The 22,166-nt window shown below is 40.8% G+C and overlaps 1 protein-coding gene across 1 annotated transcript; it reads left to right on the plus strand.

Moving 5' to 3' along the window:
• The first annotated feature begins 305 nt into the window (after positions 1-305).
• cltcl1 (clathrin, heavy chain-like 1) lies at positions 306-20,551 on the plus strand. The gene is made up of 31 exons (XM_077714697.1): positions 306-783; positions 7,534-7,741; positions 8,782-9,050; positions 9,833-9,994; positions 10,113-10,226; positions 10,302-10,475; positions 10,556-10,753; positions 10,906-11,106; positions 11,248-11,400; positions 11,520-11,642; positions 12,203-12,340; positions 12,416-12,580; positions 12,682-12,862; positions 12,947-13,110; positions 13,200-13,325; positions 13,413-13,555; positions 13,984-14,218; positions 14,338-14,460; positions 14,701-14,846; positions 14,926-15,109; positions 15,280-15,472; positions 16,038-16,195; positions 16,262-16,426; positions 16,501-16,776; positions 17,052-17,201; positions 17,280-17,411; positions 17,618-17,728; positions 17,824-17,994; positions 18,064-18,285; positions 19,780-19,855; positions 20,260-20,551. The coding sequence occupies exons 1-31, from the start codon at positions 742-744 to the stop codon at positions 20,382-20,384; spliced, it is 5,028 nt and encodes a 1,675-aa protein (XP_077570823.1). The 5' UTR covers positions 306-741; the 3' UTR covers positions 20,385-20,551.
• The last annotated feature ends 1,615 nt before the right edge of the window (positions 20,552-22,166 follow it).

Below are 22,166 nucleotides of genomic sequence, written 5' to 3' on the forward strand. Positions count from 1 at the left end.
TAATTAATTAATTTAATAAATAAATAGATGCATAAATAAATAAGTGAATGAATGAACGAACGAATGAACAAATGAATGAATGAATAAGAAAAAAACAAACTAAACAAATAAATGAACTGATGTCAATTAATAAATAAAAGCCAGTGAATTTTGAATTCACTGGGAAATTGTAGAACGATTGAAGTGACTTATAATGAGTGCTTGTTAAATTACGTGTGATGGAAAGGTGGGGCAAAGTTGGAAATGGGATATTGAGGAGGAGACCGAGGAGGACTTCGGCGGAGGGGTACACACTACACGTCTGACCTTCTTGATTTTGACAGCCGTGAGAAAATACCCTCCACAGACTGCATCGTCTCACCCACAACTCCGTCCTGGCTTGGATTTCTATTTCGGACCTGCCCCGAAAGCATGTGTTTATTCTGCGTTCACGCAAAAGAGCGGTTGTATCAGAGTCTTGAGCGTCAACGTGAACTAGTTTTCTCGGCGGAGGTGCGTCTGCTTTGACGATTGACTGGAGTGGGTAAGGGAGGGGGGACGACGACACTAAATGGGAGCCGCAGTCGCCGTGTGAGGGTGAGACTCAGACGTCTCCCCGTTTTCTTCACGCTCTCAAATCCTACTTTTTGCGGAAGCTTGGGAGCGGTTCCTGACCCAAATCGCCTCCTCCAATTCCTCCCTGGCTGCCCCCTTTCCCCTTTCCTTTCTGCAAGGAGCCTTTTGTTGGAAATCGGTCTCGAAATGGCACAGATACTTCCCATCCGCTTCCAGGAACATCTGCAGGTAAGACCTGAATCTCGCCCCGTAAAAACAGCGTAGATCGCCCGTCCTCTCTGGCGCAGTCCCTCGCCCTTGTGTCTGCACACGGGCGGCACATGTCGCATTTAAATGGGAATGTGAAAGCAGAGCTGCGGGCTGTTGCTCAATATAGCCACAGGGCCTGGATTAGCCGGAGGATGACTTGGACAAAATTGAACACAGTGCGTGTACTAGTCATTTTACCTGCTGCTTCAATCCTAATGGAAAAAAAGTAAGTGTCGCTTCATCCCACGCCCGTGCCGTCCTTTGCAGTATTTTGTCACTTTGCACTGCAGTGGAACCTGCAGATCGGCTCCTTGGAATTTCCACTGAGTGGTCCTCAAATCTCTGCGGCTGGCTCCATGTTGGCATGCCCCACAGCAGCAGCAACATCTCGAGGAGATGTGGAACCTCCACACTCAAAAAGGCGTACCTTTTTTAGGAGAGTGACTAAGAAAATAGAAGGCTTGTTGGAGATAGCCTGCCATTATGACACTAATCAGTGTTAAAATGCAATACACGACATGGATGCCCGTTACGTAGATGGCGATCTACCAGTGGCTCACCAAGGAACCATTTGTAGATCGCCAAGGAACACTAAACTTGAGCATGAATTGAAAGTGGATTTTCATCCCCATTCCCTGCCGCTCCCATAAATGTGATAAGTGAGGGATATCAACATAAATAATTGCTGAGCTTTGAGACTGGCCTGTAAAAAAAAAGGTGGATCATGGAAGGGTAACCCCTTGAAAAGTAGATTTTGCAGGGAAAAAAATTAATCATCCCTGGTTTACGATTTGATATTTAATTCACAACCTCTAAAAACTTTCACTGCATCATATTTAAGTTTTTTTTTCAGATGGTTTAAAAATATTCAATGAACTCATTCAGTGCCATTAACCTTGTTTTAGACATTTAATATGTTGGAACTGAAAACGTCCTGTTCAATTGGATTGGGGCCCTTTTACTCCAATTTGATTATTCAATGGCAATCCTTTAGCTGCCAAGGTTAGGATACAACTGTGCTCCATCCTTTTTACTCTACTCTAAGGCAACAAACTTCCAAGTTTCCAAGCAAACTAAATAGTGAGTGTGACTAGTGTATATGTCCTTTTGTTGGTCTTGTTTGGGGAGGCAAAATGGTGGAGGAAAGTCTAGTGTGTCTGCCTCTTATTTCAGTTCAGAGTTCAACTTGGTTCCAAGTCTCCCATTTAAGCTTGCATGTTCTCCTTTGGCCTGTGTGATTTTTAAGCAGGTTCCCCAAAACGGGTTTATAAGACTTTCAAAATTGCCCGAACTGTTCATTTACTTGTATGCTCTATGTGTATGCTTTTCCACCCATGTGTTTTGTGAATGATAGTAGATCATCCTGATAAGCATAGCAAATAGAATGATAGATTCCAATGATATATGATCCCTTTGCTAAAGCCTAGTTTCCTTTTGTAAAGAATTACAGAGCCAAGTATGAATAAAAAAATTGTAGACAACTTGCGGTTTTAAAAGACAAAGTATCTAGCTGTGAATGTGGCCTCAGTGATTGGCGCTTCTGATGTCAACAAAGATGAGCGAATGAAAGAACAATGTCTGTGTGTGTTGAAACTGAGTCCCTGTGTGGACTGTGGACTTGCTGCAGATATTACAGTAGCTCTTCTATGAATGTGCATTCTCTTGCTACTCATGACAATACATATAGCATCAGCCACTGTCATCCTTGACAACATTCAAATTCACAATGGATGGTTCGGGTTGTAGCCTGAGCTTCGGCCTTTCTCTGTGGAGTTTGCGTGTTTTCCATTGGCGTGTAGGGGTTTTCTCCGGGTACTCTGGTTTCCTCCCATCTCTCAAAAAGCGACAAGCCCACCCACTGGCCCCTGGTAGCTTGGATAGGCTACACCCCCCCCCCCCCAATCCGCGCAAGATGAATGAATCAGTGTGTAACCCCCTGTCGGATTTGATGGTCGCTACCCCACTTGGGCTGGCTCTTGTGTACGCCTTGAGCATGCCATCCCCTGTTGGCATCATATAGCTCCCTCCTAGCCAATGGGAGACCAGCGTGTTGGGAGAGCAACGCTATCATGATCATTTCAAAATAAAATACAAGGATGAGCCAAGAGAATGTTTGAATGTTTTAGATTTCCCATTTAGTGATGGTAATTTCTTTCGTATCCGGAGACATTTCCTAATTGAAGCCTTTCCTTGTCCTCACAATTGTTGTGGGGGGTGCTGGAGCCGATCACAGCCAACGGCAGGCACCAGGGGGTGCAACACCCTGAATCAGACGGACAACCAACCACTCACAGGCTCATAGTTAGAGGCAGTTGATAGTCTTAAACCAGCCTTAATGTTGTTGTTGGGATGTGTGATGAAACTGGAGTACCTGGAGAAAACCCACCCAACCCCCGAGTAGGACATGCGAAATGCAAACAGGAAGGTCTGAACTTTCAATCCCAAAATCTCGGGTTTGAATCCTTGATCTGAAAACTGTGAGGCAAGTAGTTACATACAGTGTGTATTCTTATGCAATTCTGACACTTTGTGTCTAAAGCTTTCACCCAGCCTGTAAGTTGCAAGGTCATGTCCTTGTATCCTCTGACTAGGATAACCTAGGGGAGTTCCGCATTTTTATGTTCTCTGTTTATCCTGATTAGTTATTAATTGCCATCTGTCGCCTCAGCACAGCAAATAACTAGAAACTCAGCCAAGTCCATGTAAGCCTTTCCCAGAGTATTGTGCACCTTTATAGGAGCTTATGCTTAGAATGTGTATTTGTGTTATTTAGTTCAAAAATAATTTATACCGAGCTCCATATTTTCTTCCTCATAATACCAAAAAAAACTTCGTATTGCTTCACGGACCATTATGACTATGTATTTAGAGGTATTCATAAGTAAAGGTACTTCTGTATTTGGAAAGATTCTTCTGTAAGTGCGCTAACAGTTCTAATCAGGAGCCAAGGCCGCTTTCTCGTGATTGGTTGATAATGTTTACTAAATGGTTGGTCATTATAACCTTTCTGGTGCCATAAAAATGTATATTTTAGCATATATTAGTCACCCCTGAGTATCAGGAAATATATGAAAAAAACGTCATTTATAGTCCACAAAATAGGGTATATATTTGTTACAATAAAGTTAGAAATGGTCTCAAAAAGTCAACCATTGGACAATACTAGGTTTTGTGTTGGAACTTCATTAGCAATCTTTCAGTTCATTTCCATAGTACGAAAACAAAAGCCGGCAGTCAGAAAAGGCTCAGTGTTCTTCTTTTGACATTCTCACAGAAACCAGACAAAAAAATGGCCCTTTTAAACAGTCTGGGGTAGAGAATGAGAAACAGACAGTTATCTGCTTGTCTGTGAAGCAACTATTTCTACCACGATGTCCCAAAGCAGCTCCTCTGATTGGCAACTCACTGCCGAAAAACTTCGTGATGTATCCCCTCCACCTCCCATCATCGACAGCTTGTTGTTATGGTAACAGAAGGCAGTGAAATGGCCCTTTACTAGAATAAGCACAACCCCCTCACCTTCCTTTGTCTCCCCGCCCCCTTTCTCTGGTCATCACCCCCACTTTTCCCAGTCAAAAGTACAAATGGTTAAAGAGTTAGCAGCCTTCTCTCTTCAATGATGGAGGTGCAACAGGACTTGGCAATGTTGAGGTTATCTGTTCAAATAGCTTACAACTTTGTGTATTCTTGGGCTTGAGAGAAAGCAACAGTAAGATATCCTGTCCTGGCAGTCAGCCACTCCGTGAACAAATTTGGCTCCAGCGGAGTGAAAAATGCTTGGAATTTCAAACTGGGGACTTTGGTCCTCATGTTGTTAAAGGAATTGTAATCTTTTGGTTCAAGTTCAGGAATTTGAAAAGAAATACAATTTCATTTTTATGAAAAAAAAAAGACATTGTTTACAGGAAGTTGGCAAAGTTGACTGATGTTAAATCTGTCTGAAATACTTGTCCAAGTTTAGGAGTGCATCGTTTTGTTTTATGTTTAAACATGATTTCCTCCATTTCCTGATTTGCAAATTTAGATTCTTTGAGCAACCATCTTTGACATGATCATCGCTTATACTTAAAGACTGTTTGCTTTAACCATTTTCTCTGCAGGTCTTGTATATGCTATTATTTCTGACTTTTGGGTGGGGGTTCATGATGGCTAGACGGGCCATAAAGTGCTGTGATGTACTACTCTGTGTCTTTTCTTCTTGCTTAACACCGTGTTGTTTTGTTGGAAAACTGTTATCTGAGGAGCCCTATACTTTGTCCTCTTCCAAACCCTAACACAAAAAGTGCCAAGTAAAGACAATTAACATTACTGAAATATAATGCCAAAAAGAACCAATCCCAAAAATAGAAATTTGAGATGTTAGGGCTGAAATGATTGATCAAATTACTGAAATAATTTGATTCCTAGAGTCAAAACAGAGTTTGTCTACTTCACAAGAACAGTCACCCTTCAGTCAAGTGTGATTGGATACAGCTGTGGCCAGGAAGTAAAGTAGATAGATGGCTCGGTACGATGCAGAAAAGCAGTGATTGAGTGCAAACATAGATCACTATGACTATCAAACAGTTGATAGCATCTGTGAAAAGCCTTGCTGACATGACAGTCAACTGAGGTTAATGTGGCTTTGCTCCTGGCTGTATTTGCTCGAAACTGTCCTGTGGCTTCAAACCGCCCGTGTCAATTTGAGCACCACCCAAACCAACTGCTGGCCTTGCGGCTGCAAAACTCCACTTTGCCGTGACTACTGGTGGAACTGAGTCCATGTGTCAATCCATTGAATGTGATATACAGAATAGGTCAACAAATTGCATCAAGATTTGCTTCTCAGGATGTGGCGGAAATGTTGATTTCATCATACTCCTGTATAACAAGACGCGCCTGTGAACTGCAACGTTAAAGAGCGTCTGTGTCCAGTCCAGTCACCGAACTCAATCCCAGATGTGTGGAAATTCATTCATACACCAATTTGCACTTCAAATTGCGCCATTGAGCACTCACACATGAAATCGCCCCTCAAATTATTTTCTACTTACAAATCAAACAATGAAACAAAAAGAAATTCCCTGAATCTGAACACATTTTTTTTGTCTTGCTAATGTACTTGGCTGAGCCCTACTGTGGAAACTGACTACTCTACACTTCCAATTCCTTACGGTTCAATTTCCCCATCCAAAGTATGTTTTAACTCGGAACCACTGGATTTGTGAGTTGGGCCTATTTTTTTTAATAGTGTTCCTTTCTGGTACTATTCCAGATCTCTTATGTTTTTGTTTCAGTAGCTCTCATGTTTAATATCTTTCGCAGTCGATCGTCTCGGAAGCGCATCCACCCAATCTGTCCGGTGACTCATCATATACGGTTAATGTTGTGTCATCTCTTAAATTATTGTAATGTTAAGTGCTGAGGTTTGGTAAACGCAGCTGCTGAAGTGGGAAGTTCCAACGTGTGTATGCATGTGTGAGGGTGGGTCACTTGCAACAGGCTGCTGGAGCTGAGCTGTGATTTTTTTAACATTTTTAACATTTTTTTTTTTTGGTTTGGAGGATGTGGAGGGTGGCGGTGAGTCATTCCCTCCACCCAAAACAGTTTGGTTACCAAAGAAATGTTTTAATGGAATTTAACACCCTGAATTCTTTTCTTCTTGCTGGTCCCCTTGAAAGTACCCCTTCATCATTCTTACCAGCACCTCATGCTGTTCTTTTCATCCGCTATCTTTATTGCCTCCCTGGTCCTCCCACAGATAGTTTTGGCAATCAAAGTGAGATGCAGCATATGGCTGAAATCCTCCCTCAGGTCTTCTTCTTGGCTTTTCAATGCGCCTTGTACTTGTGCTCCCGCAATGCACAATAAGTACTCCTCAATTATGCTGTATGACAGATTAATATTCTTCCATTCATCAATCGTGTTCTGAGCCTGAGAGTTGAGAACACAGTATTTTATTGGCTATTCCACACGTCATTTTGGGTTGTTAACCTGGATATTTACTTATATATTTTTTTAATATTTGTCCATTCAGCATGCTTGTGCTGTACCAAATATTTTTTTGTCTAAAATCATTTATAAATGAGGAAAAATGCATTAGCAGTTACTTAACCATTTAGTGTATTTTCCGCACTGTAAGACACACTATCTTACAGATCTTAAAATTTGTTTCATATATAAGGCGCACCTGTGCGTGGCTCCAGTTTTTTTTACCTACTTCTACAATGTCTTGTCTGTCTTGCTACTGCAACCACGAAATTTCCTGAATACGGGATGAAATAATGTTCTAATTTGATCTAATCTAGTAGTCGTGATAGTTAATTGTCGTTAGATGTGTTCTACTCAAATAGATGGAGCTGTGCTGAAGAGATTTCATACCAATATTGATCCATTATATAAGACGCATCAGTTTATAAGGCACAGAAAATTTAAAGTCTTTTAATTACTACTTATGGTGCGGCAAATACGGTATACACAAATGACATTTTCGAGTTGTAATCACAATCGCGTGGTAGAGAGATGCAATATTTTTGCTCATGGCTATCGTACTGAGCGCAATCTAATATTTTGGCTTCTGGGAGTAATTCCAATCACACTGGGAAAAGGGGAGACCATGAAGACCACATACAGAAAGGCAGGGGCGAACCCTCAATCTGAAAACAGCAGAGATATTGAGCCAGCAATTAATTATGCTTTGTAAGTTTTTGTAATTAAAGCATGGCCTAAACGGATGCTTTTCTCTTTTAGTTGCAGAACCTGGGCGTGAACCCTGCCAATATTGGCTTCAGCTATCTGACCATGGAGTCAGACAAGTTCATCTGCATCAGGGAAAAAGTGGGCGAGCAGAACCAGGTTGTCATCGTGGACATGTCTGACCCCACCAACCTAATTCGACGTCCCATTTCAGCTGACAGCGCTATCATGAATCCCACCAGCAAGGTCATTGCCTTGAAAGGTAAGCGTCACTGATTTCCTTTCGATGTGACAGGCTCAGAAAAAATACTTTTGGCACTCTGTGCTCAAACCAAGAACAAGATAGTTGTTTTTTTATTAGTCCAAATCACTACACGTTACTCATAAAATGAATTTAGATTTTGTTGACACGGATTAATCTGCGCACATTGAAGTAGGAATGCCAGTCATGCCACGGCTAATGCTGTCATTTTCTAATGTCATTAATGTCGGGGACTAAATCGAGTTGGACACGGAGTGCATTCAGTTTAGTATGGACGGTTGTTCAACCGTCATTGGTTTTGCAAATTGATTATGTGCTACACAGCGCAAACACTAGCACTAATCAGAATGATTTGCTTACAATGCTTCTCCTTCTCTGAGCATACTATGTTTTGGTTTACCTTCTCCCTTTTCATCTGTTTGCTCCTTCTAACCTGTCTGATTTTTTTTTTTGTTTGCTTTCTCTCCCCGGCTTTCTGTCATTTCTCAGATGGTAAGTTGCTATTTATCTCCCTGCCCGTCTGGTGCTCTATTGTGACGATACAGTAGGCTCCTGCATTAAAGCTTCCAAAATACCTTTCTTTACTTCAGAGAAGTATTTTGGCTTTCTATCAATTATTCGGCAGTCAACTGTTTAAGAATCACATGCAAATCAACCCATCTGCACTGTACATTGCCTCAACTTAACCTTCTGGAACTAATCATTTTTGGGAACTCGACTTGTGTTAGCAAGAATGCTTCTGTTCCGCTCGTGTGACTTTGTGCAATGCAATTATCAGATGTAGTCTAGACTAGGACCAGTGCCAGAATACTAGTGAAACATACATGACTTTACCTGTATTGTGGGTCAAATCACTTTCAATGGAATTTGTTGGGATATCCCATTCATTACATAACTACCGTTCCTAAACGGTAAACTGTTGTAAATGTACCTATCTTCACCATTCTTTAAACTTGCATGTTCTACAAAATAAATCTTAAAAATGAATCATGTACAAATTGTATTTGCGGCCTGATTAGTAACACTCTTCCTGCCCACAGCTGCTAAGACGCTGCAGATCTTTAACATTGAGATGAAAAGCAAGATGAAGGCTCACTCTATGACGGACGAGGTCATGTTTTGGAAGTGGATATCGGTAAATACTGTTGCTTTGGTGACGGACACAGCTGTCTATCACTGGAGTATGGAGGGGGATTCCCAACCAAACAAAGTATTCGATCGGCACGCCAGTCTGGCTGGATGTCAAATTATTAACTACAGAACTGACGAACAACAGAAGTGGCTGCTGTTGATTGGGATTTCTGCACAGGTACCAACTTTATTATTATTTGTCATTCAGAAAAGTCCATTGGACAAAAAAGCAGAGCAGCATTGTCCAACCTGCAATCTTAATCAAATTTTCTTCATTTCCCAGTTGTAGTTCTAACTTAAATTGTATTATATTAGGTGATAGTAGTGTGGCGTAGGGTGTGTAATTTGTGAGAGACAAATTTAATTAGACACAAAGAAGGCCTATCCCATATTTTGCTTTGACCTGGACTGAACCTTTGCTCACACCTTGCAAGGAAAATATGGTTTTATGTGTCGTTTGTAGATATACAGCCATATATATCAGGATATGACTTTTTTTTCCATATCGCCCAGCCCTAAGTACCGCTTATAGCCTTTGACTTTCTTGGAAACGGGCATGAAGGAATTTGCTTTAATGATACGACTTGACGTCCTTGAAGGAAAAGGGAGGTAAGTTAAGAAGCGAGCGAATGAAAAACATGGCCATATTGCTTGGATTTAGGTAGCCGGAAGTAAGTGAGCTACACAAACAAAGTTTAGACAGAAGTTGTGGGAATGGCAAAGGTAAATGATATCGAGTTGTTGCTGTTTTCTTTTTAGACTTTTATTATTCAAACCCTTCCCCTCTTTTTTTTCTCTACAGATTATTGACATTACTTTTTTGGGGGAAATGTTTTTTAGGACAAATATTCAGAGCTATGCGTCTAGTCGAGGAATGTATCCAATTCATAAGTCAAGGCCCATGCAAAGCAGAAAATGTTCAGATTATATTGACGCTTTTATCTGTTTGTTTTTTTGCAGCAAAACCGGGTGGTTGGGGCTATGCAGCTGTATTCCGTGGAAAGAAAAGTGTCTCAGCCTATCGAAGGTCACGCTGCTGCATTTGGGGAGTTCAAAGTTGAAGGGAATGCCAATTCATCCACCCTTTTCTGCTTCGCTGTGAGATCACAGGCGGGTGGGAAGGTGAGAGGTTGATATGGGTTAATCCTCCTCATAAAGAACATACTACTGTTTGTAATCGGGCAATGTTTTTTGTACATTTGTGGTCTAATTTTTTGGAATATATTGAAAATTCATCCAGCTTCACATCATTGAAGTGGGTCAGCCATCTGCAGGAAACCAGCCATTTACAAAGAAAGCAGTGGATGTGTTTTTCCCTCCAGAGGCCCAGACAGACTTTCCTGTAGCCATGCAGGTATGTCGAGGACCCCCTGCAATTCAGAAAGTAGGATTTGGGTGATCTGAAAGTCTTTTTTTTCATTTCCTACAGATTGGAAGTAAACACGGTGTCATATATTTAATCACCAAGTACGGTTACGTTCACCTCTACGACCTGGAGTCAGGAGTGTGCATTTACATGAACAGAATCAGCGCTGAAACCATTTTTGTCACATCGCCTCATGAATCCAGCTCAGGAATCATTGGAGTCAACAAAAAGGGACAGGTGTGAGGAAAACAAGCAAATGTTCACAAAACGCATTTGGCCACGCACGCTGTGTATTGATTCCACTTTTTTCCTTCTAGGTCTTGTCAGTGTGTGTTGAAGAAGAAAACATTGTTAACTACGCAACAAATGTCCTTCAGAATTCTGACCTTGCTTTAAGAATGGCCGTGAGATCAAACCTTGCCGGTGCTGAGGAACTTTTTGCCAGAAAGTTCAATACACTGTTTGCCCAGGGAAGTTATTCGGAGGCGGCAAAGGTTGCTTCGTCTGCACCCAAGGTCGGGCAATGCTTTGTGTTTGACTGCTGTGTCTAATTAAAAATCTTCACTCTTAAATTTCATGCTAATTAATTGTTAAAAAAAAAAAACGAAAAAAACCTTTTCTTCTGTCTTTCCCCATGATTTGTTCTTTAATTCAACGCCTCAATCAGGGCGTTCTACGAACTACCGAGACCATCCGCAAGTTTCAGAGTGTCCCAGCCCAACCAGGCCAGGCATCTCCACTCTTGCAGTACTTTGGTATTCTGTTGGACCAGGGCCAACTAAACAAATTCGAATCCTTGGAGTTGTGCAGGCCAGTCCTGCAGCAAGGCCGCAAGCAACTGCTGGAGAAGTGGCTAAAAGAGGACAAGGTAAGACTTCACTTGCACAAAGGTTGTCATATCTAATAAAATAAAATATCTGCTACTCTTCTTTTCTGCATTTTGCCACACGAAAATGCCCTGGTAGTGGTTGTAGTGTCTTAAATGTTGTCCTACATGTCTGTTTTGTAGCTGGAGTGCTCAGAAGAGCTGGGGGATCTGGTGAAAGCTTGTGACCCAACCCTCGCTCTTAGTGTTTACCTCAGAGCTAATGTTCCCAACAAAGTCATCCAGTGCTTTGCGGAGACTGGGCAGTTCCAAAAGATTGTCTTATATGCCAAAAAGGTAAAGTATTTACCACTTCTGTTGTCTGGAATTTTGCACATTACACTGGGGCTATTATTATTTGAAATCAATCACCCTAACTCTGTTATTCATTCAATATTTGAATTGGAACCTCCTAGGTTGGCTACACCCCTGATTGGGTCCTCTTGCTGAGGAATGTGATGCGTGTTAATCCGGACCAGGGACTGCAATTTGCCCAGATGCTGGTCCAGGATGAAGAACCGCTGGCCAACATCAACCAGGTAACATCGTCTCATCATCCATGCAAATAGTTTTCAACCATTAACATGTTGGCTTCAAATTATTGGGGGAGAAAAACCTTCATTTATCTGGTTTTCTGCTCCATAGCAATGACTGATAAGTAATCAACTGCAATACATTGCAAAAGCCTTGATTAGCTGAATTTACAGATCAATGGTATATTTTCTAAAGAATATTTTCAAGCATTCCTTTAGCTGCTTTTGTGGATTGTATTTTTACAAGCAAATTATTCTCAGAAATGCCATGTTTTGGTCATTTGTCTTTTGGATTATTTAAAATTTGTAGAGTTTCTGGAACAAAGAAAGTCCTCCAAATCTGAAATGACCCTCCTACCTTTTTTGGGAGCACATCTGCACAATTTTCTTCACACACCCTCAGTGTAGCCATTGTGGGAGCACCCATGTATATTATTCCAGATGTGGCAGTTATTCAAAGAATTCACTGACTCAGTAAAAGAGGTTTTTCACCCAGCCCTAGTTCCTAATATACAGCGTGTGATATCTGGTTACAGTTTCTAACTAATGCTGCTTTCTCATTGTAGATTGTGGATGTGTTCATGGAAGGCAGCCTGATCCAGCAGTGCACATCCTTCCTATTGGATGCCTTAAAAAACAACCGGCCAGCTGAAGGACACTTGCAGACACGTCTCCTTGAGATGAACCTCATCCACGCTCCACAGGTGATCAATCAGACACTACATTTTAATGCTTGGTCATCTGTTTGACAATGTGTGAGATAACCTTTGCCTTCTTAGGTGGCAGATGCCATTTTGGGGAACCAGATGTTCACACACTACGATCGTGCCCATGTTGCTCAGTTGTGTGAGAAGGCAGGCCTTCTGCAGAGAGCTCTGGAGCACTACACTGACCTTTACGATATCAAGCGTGCTGTGGTGCACACACATCTGCTCAACCCTGAGGTGCCCTTCCTGAAGTGTTTTTTGGCTTCCTTTCTTTTAGATGATGTGTAAAGTTATCCAATGGTCTCATGAGCTGCCTCTTTTTCTGATTTTCTTTACAGTGGCTACTAAACTTCTTTGGCTCCTTGTCAGTCGAGGACTCGTTGGAGTGTTTAAGAGCCATGCTGTCAGCTAACATCAGGCAGAACCTGCAACTCTGTGTGCAGGTAGCGTCCAAATATCATGAGCAGCTGGGGACTCAAGCTCTTATGGAACTCTTTGAGTCATTCAAGAGTTACGAGGGTAGGTTTCCCAGAATAGTCTGTGTATCTGCATCCAGAGCCAGGGCTTCCCAGGTCATAATTTCCGCCTCTCTTTTTATTCAAGGCTTGTTTTACTTCCTGGGCTCGATTGTGAATTTCAGCCAAGAGCCTGATGTTCACTTCAAGTACATCCAGGCAGCTTGCAAGACTGGACAGATCAAAGAAGTTGAGAGGATCTGCAGAGAGAGCAATTGTTACGATGCGGAAAGGGTTAAAAATTTCCTCAAGGTGAAACATTACTTTTTTATTATTGTATCTCACAACAATAAATGTCATGTATTATTCAAAACGGAACTCCATGTTTAATCCAATGCTAGGAAGCCAAGTTGACAGACCAGCTTCCTCTCATTATTGTCTGTGACCGCTTTGACTTTGTCCACGACTTGGTACTGTACCTCTACCGCAACACTCTACAGAAATACATTGAAATATATGTTCAAAAAGTAAGGCACTCACACAGTCCAAGCCAGTCCCAGGCTGCAAAAGTTCAGCAATTTCTGATATCATGTCATGTTTTTTTTTTTTTTTAGGTTAACCCAAGTCGATTACCAGTAGTGATAGGAGGCCTGCTGGATGTGGACTGTACGGAAGATGTCATTAAGAACTTGATCATGGTGGTCAGAGGGCAGTTTTCTACTGATGAGCTTGTGGAGGAAGTGGAGAAAAGAAACAGGTCAGAAATCAGCACCTATGGTTGTATAGTAGTAAAAGTACACTTTGCTAGAACAATGAATGAACAAGAGGAACACTCTGACAAAGCATTACTATTTCACCTGTCTAGATGACAAACACCAAAATCGACGAGTTTGATCGGCTTTAATTAGCTCAGAAAAATTGGGCTTCTCACCTATTTCACATTTTTCCAACCAAGTTCTGTTTGCAGAACACCAAAACATGTCTCCCTTTTCATTTTACATACATAATCTGCAAATTTAGTAAAGTTTGTTTATCCATTGTTGACTTATTTTGAGCATAAACATACAAATATAGACATATTTCAATAGGTTTCGCCTACTGGCAGAGGCAATGACAAAACCCGCACTACTGCCATCATGTGTTGAATTTGCAGACTTGATTTTTTTTCTTTCACCCCTCATCCAGATTAAAACTCCTGTTGCCATGGTTAGAGTCACGCATCCAGGAGGGCTGTGAGGAACCAGCCACCCACAACGCTCTGGCCAAGATTTATATCGACAGCAACAACACACCTGAACGTTTCCTAAAAGAGAACACTTTCTATGACAGTGCTGTGGTGGGACGCTACTGCGAGAAACGAGACCCTCACTTGGCCTGTGTGGCTTATGAGAGAGGACAGTGTGACATGGACCTCATCAAGGTAACGATCGTAAAAATACAATGCAATACATACCAACTCATTTAGTTTGATTCTAGTGTCTTATCTAACTGAAAGTTGGGGGAAATATGTTTCATCTGTATGTCTTTTTGTTTTTCCAGGTCTGCAATGAGAATTCTTTATTTAAAAGTGAGGCCCGATATTTGGTTCGACGCAAAGATCCAGACCTTTGGGCCAATGTATTGGAAGAGAACAATCCTTACAGGAGGCCACTCATTGATCAGGTTATTTTCTCTCACTTATTTTAAGTGATGGAGTTAGGAGAGTTCACCTGACTATTAGCTCACCAAATTTAAGAAAAAAAATCTATTTCTAAGATATATATATATATATATATATATATCCATATACATACAAATACATACATGTATATAAATATACATACATGCACATAGATGTACATGTATACATATGGTTGGTCTTAACATTCGGCCATGATACTATGCTTGTTGTAATCATTTCAGGTGGTACAAACTGCATTATCAGAGACCCAGGACCCTGAGGAGGTGTCCGTCACTGTCAAGGCCTTCATGACTGCCGACCTACCCAACGAGTTGATTGAACTCCTAGAGAAGATTGTCCTCGATAACAATGTTTTTAGTGAACACAGGTTGAGATGACTTCATGGCCTCCTTAACCCATCATTATTTATTTGATGAATTATCTTTTAATCTTGTGCGTTTCCTCAGAAACCTTCAGAACCTGCTGATTTTGACTGCCATCAAGGCGGACCGCACGCGTGTGATGGAGTACGTCAATAAATTGGACAACTATGACGCCCCGGATATTGCAAATATTGCCATCAGCAATGAACTCTTTGAGGAGGCTTTTGCCATTTTTAAGAAGTTTGATGTCAACACGTCCGCCATCCAGGTCCTACACGAATTTAATATTGATAATGCTTTTGTGCTTCGTTAAAAAAAGCTTTTAAATGAAGCATCTCTATCAATACGTCCTTGCATCTGATCTTTCGTTGCTTTTCCCCCCTCACATTTATTATGTATGTTTCCCATTGTTTGATGAACCCCTCTCTTTTCTCTTAGGTGTTAATCGAACAAATAGGAAACTTAGATAGGGCCTATGAGTTTGCTGAGCGGTGTGACGAGCCTGCGGTATGGAGCCAGTTGGCCCGGGCTCAGCTGCAAAGAGACTTGGTCAAGGAGGCTATTGACTCGTATATCAAAGCAGTGGACCCCTCAGCCTATATGGAGGTGGTCAATGCAGCCAGCAAAAACAGTAAGACTTTTAATGTCAGAGCAACTCAACAGCTATTCAGCATCTCTTAATGACACTGGCTAGCAAAAAAAAAGTTGTTTTATTGATGCGAATGATGTCATTTTTGTTGCTTTTTTTTCCCTTGAAAGCTCATTTTTTCCTAATTAAGATTTAAAAGTTTATGTTCAATGCAAAATTATTGAAGCTAGTACTTACAAAATAGCCCAATGGGAACAATAGGTAATAATGGTAATTAAAAATGCAAAGGACTGAAAAGTTAAATTGGTTTGAAATAGCTGGATAGAATAGTACTACTACAAGAATATCACAAATTGCGATTGCATAAAACCTGAAGCATACAGGATAAATTTGGAATTGGCAGCCAAAAAAGTACCACCCTAAAGTACTACTAATTCTCCCTAAAAGATGAAAACAGACATTTTTTAAACCTAGAATTACATTGATTTACACTCAAATTCGTCTTTTAATTTGAATTGCAAAAATATAACCATGTCAGGATACTCTCATTTTCTGGGTAGTACAGTTTTAATTTTGTGTTTAATACATTCTGAACGTTGCTTTGCAGACACCTGGGAAGACTTGGTGAAATTCCTCCAGATGGCTCGGAAGAAAGCACGGGAATCATACGTGGAAACAGAGTTGATCTTTGCTTTGGCCAAGACAAACCGTCTCGCTGAGTTGGAGGAGTTTATTAGCGGCCCCAACAACGCTCACATCCAACAGGTAGGATTACTAATTTTACAAAGGTAGACCGTCACCATAACTAGCAAAATATTTGATTATCCGCAGGTGGGTGACAGATGTTACGAAGAAGAAATGTACGAGGCCGCTAAGCTCTTATACAACAACGTGTCAAACTTTGCTCGCCTCGCATCCACGCTCGTACACTTAGGAGAGTACCAGGCCGCTGTGGACAGCGCCAGGAAAGCCAACAGCACACGTACTTGGAAGGAGGTAACTAACACACCCAGAAGCAAACTACTTTCAGGTCTAACAAACTTCCATTTTCATTTTTTTTTTGTCTCCAGGTTTGTTTCGCATGTGTGGATGGCGAGGAATTCCGTTTGGGCCAAATCTGCGGCCTCCACATTGTCATCCACGCTGACGAGCTGGAAGACCTGATCAGTTATTACCAGAACCGTGGCTACTTTGAGGAGCTGATCACTATGCTAGAAGCGGCGCTAGGCCTGGAGCGGGCACATATGGGCATGTTCACTGAGTTGGCCATTCTTTACTCCAAGTTCAAGCCTCAGAAGATGAGGGAGCACTTGGAGCTCTTCTGGTCCAGAGTCAACATTCCAAAGGTGGGAATGTGAACAATGCCATTCAGATCGCTACAATTGGCATGTTATTGCCAAATTACTGTAATTGCAACATTGCAACAGATTTAATCTATCCAAGTCAACTTTGGTTAACCAATTCACCATAAATGACTAGACTGGATCCCAGTCAAAATGGATTGGACGTCTAGTCTTGTCAGTTATTTTTAATAAAAACATTAAAGCCATTAGAACAGAGAGAGGGTCTTTGATGCTGTACTAAATGTGTAAACAGATCATGTTCTTTCTCTGCTCACCAGGTCCTGCGTGCAGCAGAACAGTCACACTTATGGGGAGAACTGGTTTTCCTTTTTGATAAGTACGAGGAGTACGACAATGCCATCCTCACCATGATGTCTCATCCCGCTGACGCGTGGAAAGAAGGCCCTTTCAAAGACATTATTGCCAAGGTAAACTCTAGAGTGGTTACTTTGATTGATTCTTTGTCTTGAATAGCCATTTAAAGACTTTTTTTTTTTTTTTTTTAGGTAGCCAATGTGGAGTTGTACTACAAGTCTCTTTCCTTCTACTTGGAGTACAACCCTCTTCTACTCAACGACCTGTTGACTATTTTGTCTCCACGCTTGGATCATAATAGAGCTGTCAACTATTTCACTAAGGTAATCAATACGGATCACGCATAATTATTATTATTATTGGCTGGCATTGACTGCTGGGGTCGTCCAATCCATTTGAACTGAGAATTTTCTGCCAGTTCTCCCAGTTTAAATGGATTAGATTTCTATCGCCGTCATCTGCCTGCCAACAAATCTCAAAAAAAGCTCTTGTTTTTTGCAATTTTACTTTCTTTCTCTTGCCCAACCAGGTGAAGCAATTGAAGCTAGTCAAGCCATATCTGAGGTCTGTCCAGGATCACAATAACAAGTTCATTAATGAGGCACTTAACAATCTGTTGACAGAAGAAGAGGACTACCAGGTCTTAGAGTCCTTCTCTAGTTCAACTCCATATAATTACCTCACCAATTTGTGTGCGGATATAACAAGGATTGCATTTTCGCCATCTGTCTACAGGGTCTGAGGGCATCCATTGATGCCTATGACAATTTTGACACCATCGGCCTTGCCCAGAGATTAGAAAAACACCCGTTAATTGAGTTCCGACGCATCGCTGCTTATCTTTACAAGGGCAACAACCGCTGGAGACAAAGTGTGGAACTCTGCAAGAAGGACAAACTCTACAAGGTGAGACTAGGGCAACATGTTATGAGGAAATCTTAAAGTATTCCAGATTAATTAGCGTGTCTTTGCCAGGACGCAATGCTTTTTGCCGCCGAGTCGAAAGATGCGGAGCTCGCTGAGACCTTGCTGCAGTGGTTCCTCGAGGAGGGGAAGAAGGAGTGCTTTGCCGCTTGCCTATTCGCCTCTTACGATCTGCTGCACCCCGACGTGGTACTGGAGCTGGCCTGGAGGCACGACATCATTGACTTTGCTATGCCCTACTTCATCCAGGTCATGAGGGAGAATCTCACTAAGGTTAGTACTTAATTCATGTCTATTCATTGTCTGCAAACTGCCATTTAGATCATTTTCACATAAAAATACAGGAAGTGAATGCCCTCTACAGGTGCACCGATACCAATTTCATGGCTGATCACTGATTATTGAAATACCTGAACTGCTGATTGTAATTTCTTGCCAGCCCTGCTCTTGTTTTTTCCAATCGTACACTTTTTTTTTTTCATTCACAAAAGTTTTTTTAGGAATGTAATCACTGAGATGTCTTGAGAAGAAAACACTGGAGGTTTTTATTTTTTTATACTTGTTTTGTGGCGATGTTGTGTAAACCGATACAAGACCCCATGCATAGTTCAGTAGTTTGTTTTCAATTTCTCACAGCAGTGTTCGTTTATGTGCAGAATTTTATGATACTCGTGAGTAATTGGGATTTGGAAATAATATGGGAAAAATACAACATAATTCGATGAAATCATGAATGAAGAAATTCAGTCAAATGTGAGCATCCACTCAAGGTTTTATCCTACTGAATTCACTCACAAACAAAGACAAAAATGGGGGCATCAATTATGTCAGTGTCGATGTGGAATGCTAATATAATATTGCAATCTTTCCCACAGTAACGTAGTCTTTAGTATCTTTTGTAAAAAAAAAAACTTCAAACTGTAGACCCGACGTGGTCATATGAGGTCACCACTTTGGGTTTCTTTTTTCCAGGTTGATGAATTTGCGGCGAAGGTGACGGTCTCTGGCCCACTTTATTATATATTTTATGTATCCTGTCTGGTCTTGTTGTAACTGCTGTTTAATTGTTTTGATTTGTGATAGTATAGTAACATAGCATTAACTATAAAACTAGTCATGATAGAAAGTGTTGGCTTTTGTTCCAGTTCAGTCACAAATCAAAAAATTCACAATTGCAAATATGCATCAACATTTATAGGGAAAAATGCTTTTGAGTATTTATATTACAGAGATTGGGTGTCTTTCACTTTCAAGTGCAGTATATATTATTGTTGACGTGTGGAACCAAAGCCTTCACATTGTTATTTAGCTTTTCAGGAGCAGAATTAGAGCGTTTTGGCCTAACAATTTACACTCACTTTTTAACCCCTGGGATGCTTCTAAGTGTTTGTTATAATTGACACTCAAATGGGAAGAAAGCAAGCGATTCTTGGCGTTTTGGAAAATGTCAGATGCTTGATGCAAATGAGTTTTACTATATTTCTAATCCCATTTTAAAACAAATAATCTGCTGTGCTGGGTTAAAAACTAACTCCAAATGGTGTGTTGTTCCATGTTATTTATTTATTTTTTATAAATGCCAATTCTACCTTTTTTAAAGATGTGGTAATAATGAATATTAGTTTTATTATTGAGGATGCAGATTGCTGTGCATTTGGACTGTATGTTGTGCAAAAAAAATATTATTTATATTTTACTATTTAGTTGGTATCTTTTGGTTGTATTTAAAGGGATTCCAAACTGATTATGGCTTTGTGGTGCCCACAGGTGGACAAACTGGAGACTGCTGAAAGCCAGAGGGAGAGTGAAGAAGTGGTGACAGAAAGTCAGGCGATGGTGTTTGGTAAGTGGACCAGTTTATCAACCTCGATTCTTGTGCATACACAGCTGTCAAATACTACAAATCTTTTGTAGATTATGACACTACTTTTTACCAAACGATCAAATACACATTTTTGTATCAAAACTATAAATGCGGAAAAAGTTGTTTTTTTCCCATCAATTTACATGGAAAAAGTCATTTTTGGCTCATTTTAACTTACCATGACGATTTATTTGGAAATGCCAAGTCATGTTCTAAATCAGTTTTGCATTTTGCACTTTGTCAAACCTTCAATTATGACTTTTGACGGCCACTAACAAACAGTATTCGATGTTCATGCTATTTGAACTCTGAGTGGCAATATCACCAATGTCTTGTTCGTGCGGTATACATGAAACTGAGTTGAATTCTGTTTGCATGTTCAGGCCAGCAGCTGATGCTGACCGGCTCTGCTGCTCCGGTGACACCCCAACCTGGGTATCCGGGCTACAACTACCCTGCCAACGCTGCTGGTTACCCCACTCAGCCCACCTACGGCTTCCCCATGTAGAGGACTGAACCGTCCTCCCGTCCTCGCCATTCGAACTCTGTAGCTCAACCTCACTGAAGCAAGATGCTCTTGAGTCTCTGAACTGAAACCTCACCTGCAACCAGGCGTCGCACTGCTTCACTGAAACTGCTTTACCCCGCCCAACCCCCACCCCCCTCCTTACGCCATACTCGATCCTCGCTATAACGACCTTTCTCCTGTCCATTTCCACTCCGTTTGGAGAAGGCAGTTCATTGGACTGCAGCGCATGACCTCAACGCCGCCCCGTTTCTGTTGCATTTCTACCCAGTTCATTTTTGGTTTTGCACAGGATCATGACGATTTTGCTGGCTTCCCCCCCCCCCCCCCCCCACAAAGTATGACTCTACAGCCTTGTGTGCAGCAAGGGGGAATAAATTGGCTCAATTTTTTTCATGTTAAATCCCACAATGTTCACGCACTTTTACTGTACCGTTTCTTAATTTTCCTCATCTCACGCAAATTGCTCTCAATGCAAGCACATACGGTTAATGTACTGCAACCAGTTTCTGTGTGCACTTAGCCTCAAAGCAACCATGTCACACTCGACAAAATTTCCACCCCTTTAGTTGCAAATCACTTTCCTGAGTTACAGCTATTTGTATTTTGATCCATTGGTATTTCACCCTTAATTAAGTTTCATGAGAAAAGAAAAAAAACTAGTTTATAAATAAATGCTGAGTGCTGCAGTCTGTGCATGTGCTGCCAACCTATAATGCTGCCAGCAGATCCCAATTTTCATGTTTCGCTCAATTATGTCAAGTATTAATGTCCAATTGAAGTTTTTCAAGAGACTAATAGATTAGTTGCAGTTGGACAAAGGAGGAGGAGCTGAAAAAGGAACATTGCTGGCGTCCTGGTGCCAGTCAGGTCAATATAATAATAATCATTGTACTGAAAGCAATGTATAATTTAAGATATAATAATGTACTAATCAAAGAGGATTATATATATACATATATATTATATAAAAAAAATCATGTATTGTCAATAGTCTGTTATTGTAGTCTGAAAAGCATAATTTTGTAAGAAAAATGACAAAATGCAAAAAGACCAGTTATTAAATGCTTTTGTGGCAATTTGGTGGTTCTCAATAAATTGCTATCAAATATTATTTTGAACTCCCAATGGGCAGGTCATAAATAAACAAAATAACTCAATGCTGCCCCCTGCTGGCAATTTCCTAGGGAATTTCACGTTCCATTTCCTTAAGTGCACAACCTATACATCTAACGTATAGGGCAGGGGTGGCTAGTCTGTTTCCATGTCTTCCTCCATCGACACACTTGAATCAAACCATCGAGATCAGTATGAATCCTCTGGACAGCTTGCTGATGAATTGATCATTTAATTCATGAGCTATGGAAAACAGACTGGATTGGGTATAAGGTGTCCCAAAAGGCATGTCCATTTGTTTACATTTATTTTAATTATATTTATTAGTACTGATGTTTTTATTTTTCATTTTCAAACAGAGGTTTATTTTAATTTGACTTATGGTTGTAAGTTAAGCATACTACCCCAAAGTAACAAATACTAACGGAACAGGAAGTTGCTAAGTGAATCACAATGATAGCAAAATAAAGGTCCAATTTCATTAAATCCAACATTTTATCCTGATGTGAGATTAGAGGACGAGAGTATCCCACGTGTCTATTTAGAACTTGTTTCCTCACGTTAATTTTAATGCAAACTGTAGAATTACAAGGGATTTTTATTTGCTTTGCAGTCCGAGTCACAGAGTCCACCGTGTTTGTAAAGGGC

The sequence above is a fragment of the Stigmatopora nigra genome, chromosome 4, assembly GCF_051989575.1.
Source record: "Stigmatopora nigra isolate UIUO_SnigA chromosome 4, RoL_Snig_1.1, whole genome shotgun sequence".
Lineage (NCBI taxonomy): Eukaryota > Metazoa > Chordata > Actinopteri > Syngnathiformes > Syngnathidae > Stigmatopora > Stigmatopora nigra.

Coding starts and splice junctions, on each gene's coding strand:
- cltcl1 (XM_077714697.1), top strand. CDS start 742: ATGGCACAGATACTTCCCATCCGCTTCCAGGAACATCTGCAG. Junction 10,754..10,905: donor TTGCTTCGTCTGCACCCAAG/GTCGGGCAATGC, acceptor CGCCTCAATCAG/GGCGTTCTACGAACTACCGA. Junction 18,286..19,779: donor TGAGGGAGAATCTCACTAAG/GTTAGTACTTAA, acceptor TGGTGCCCACAG/GTGGACAAACTGGAGACTGC.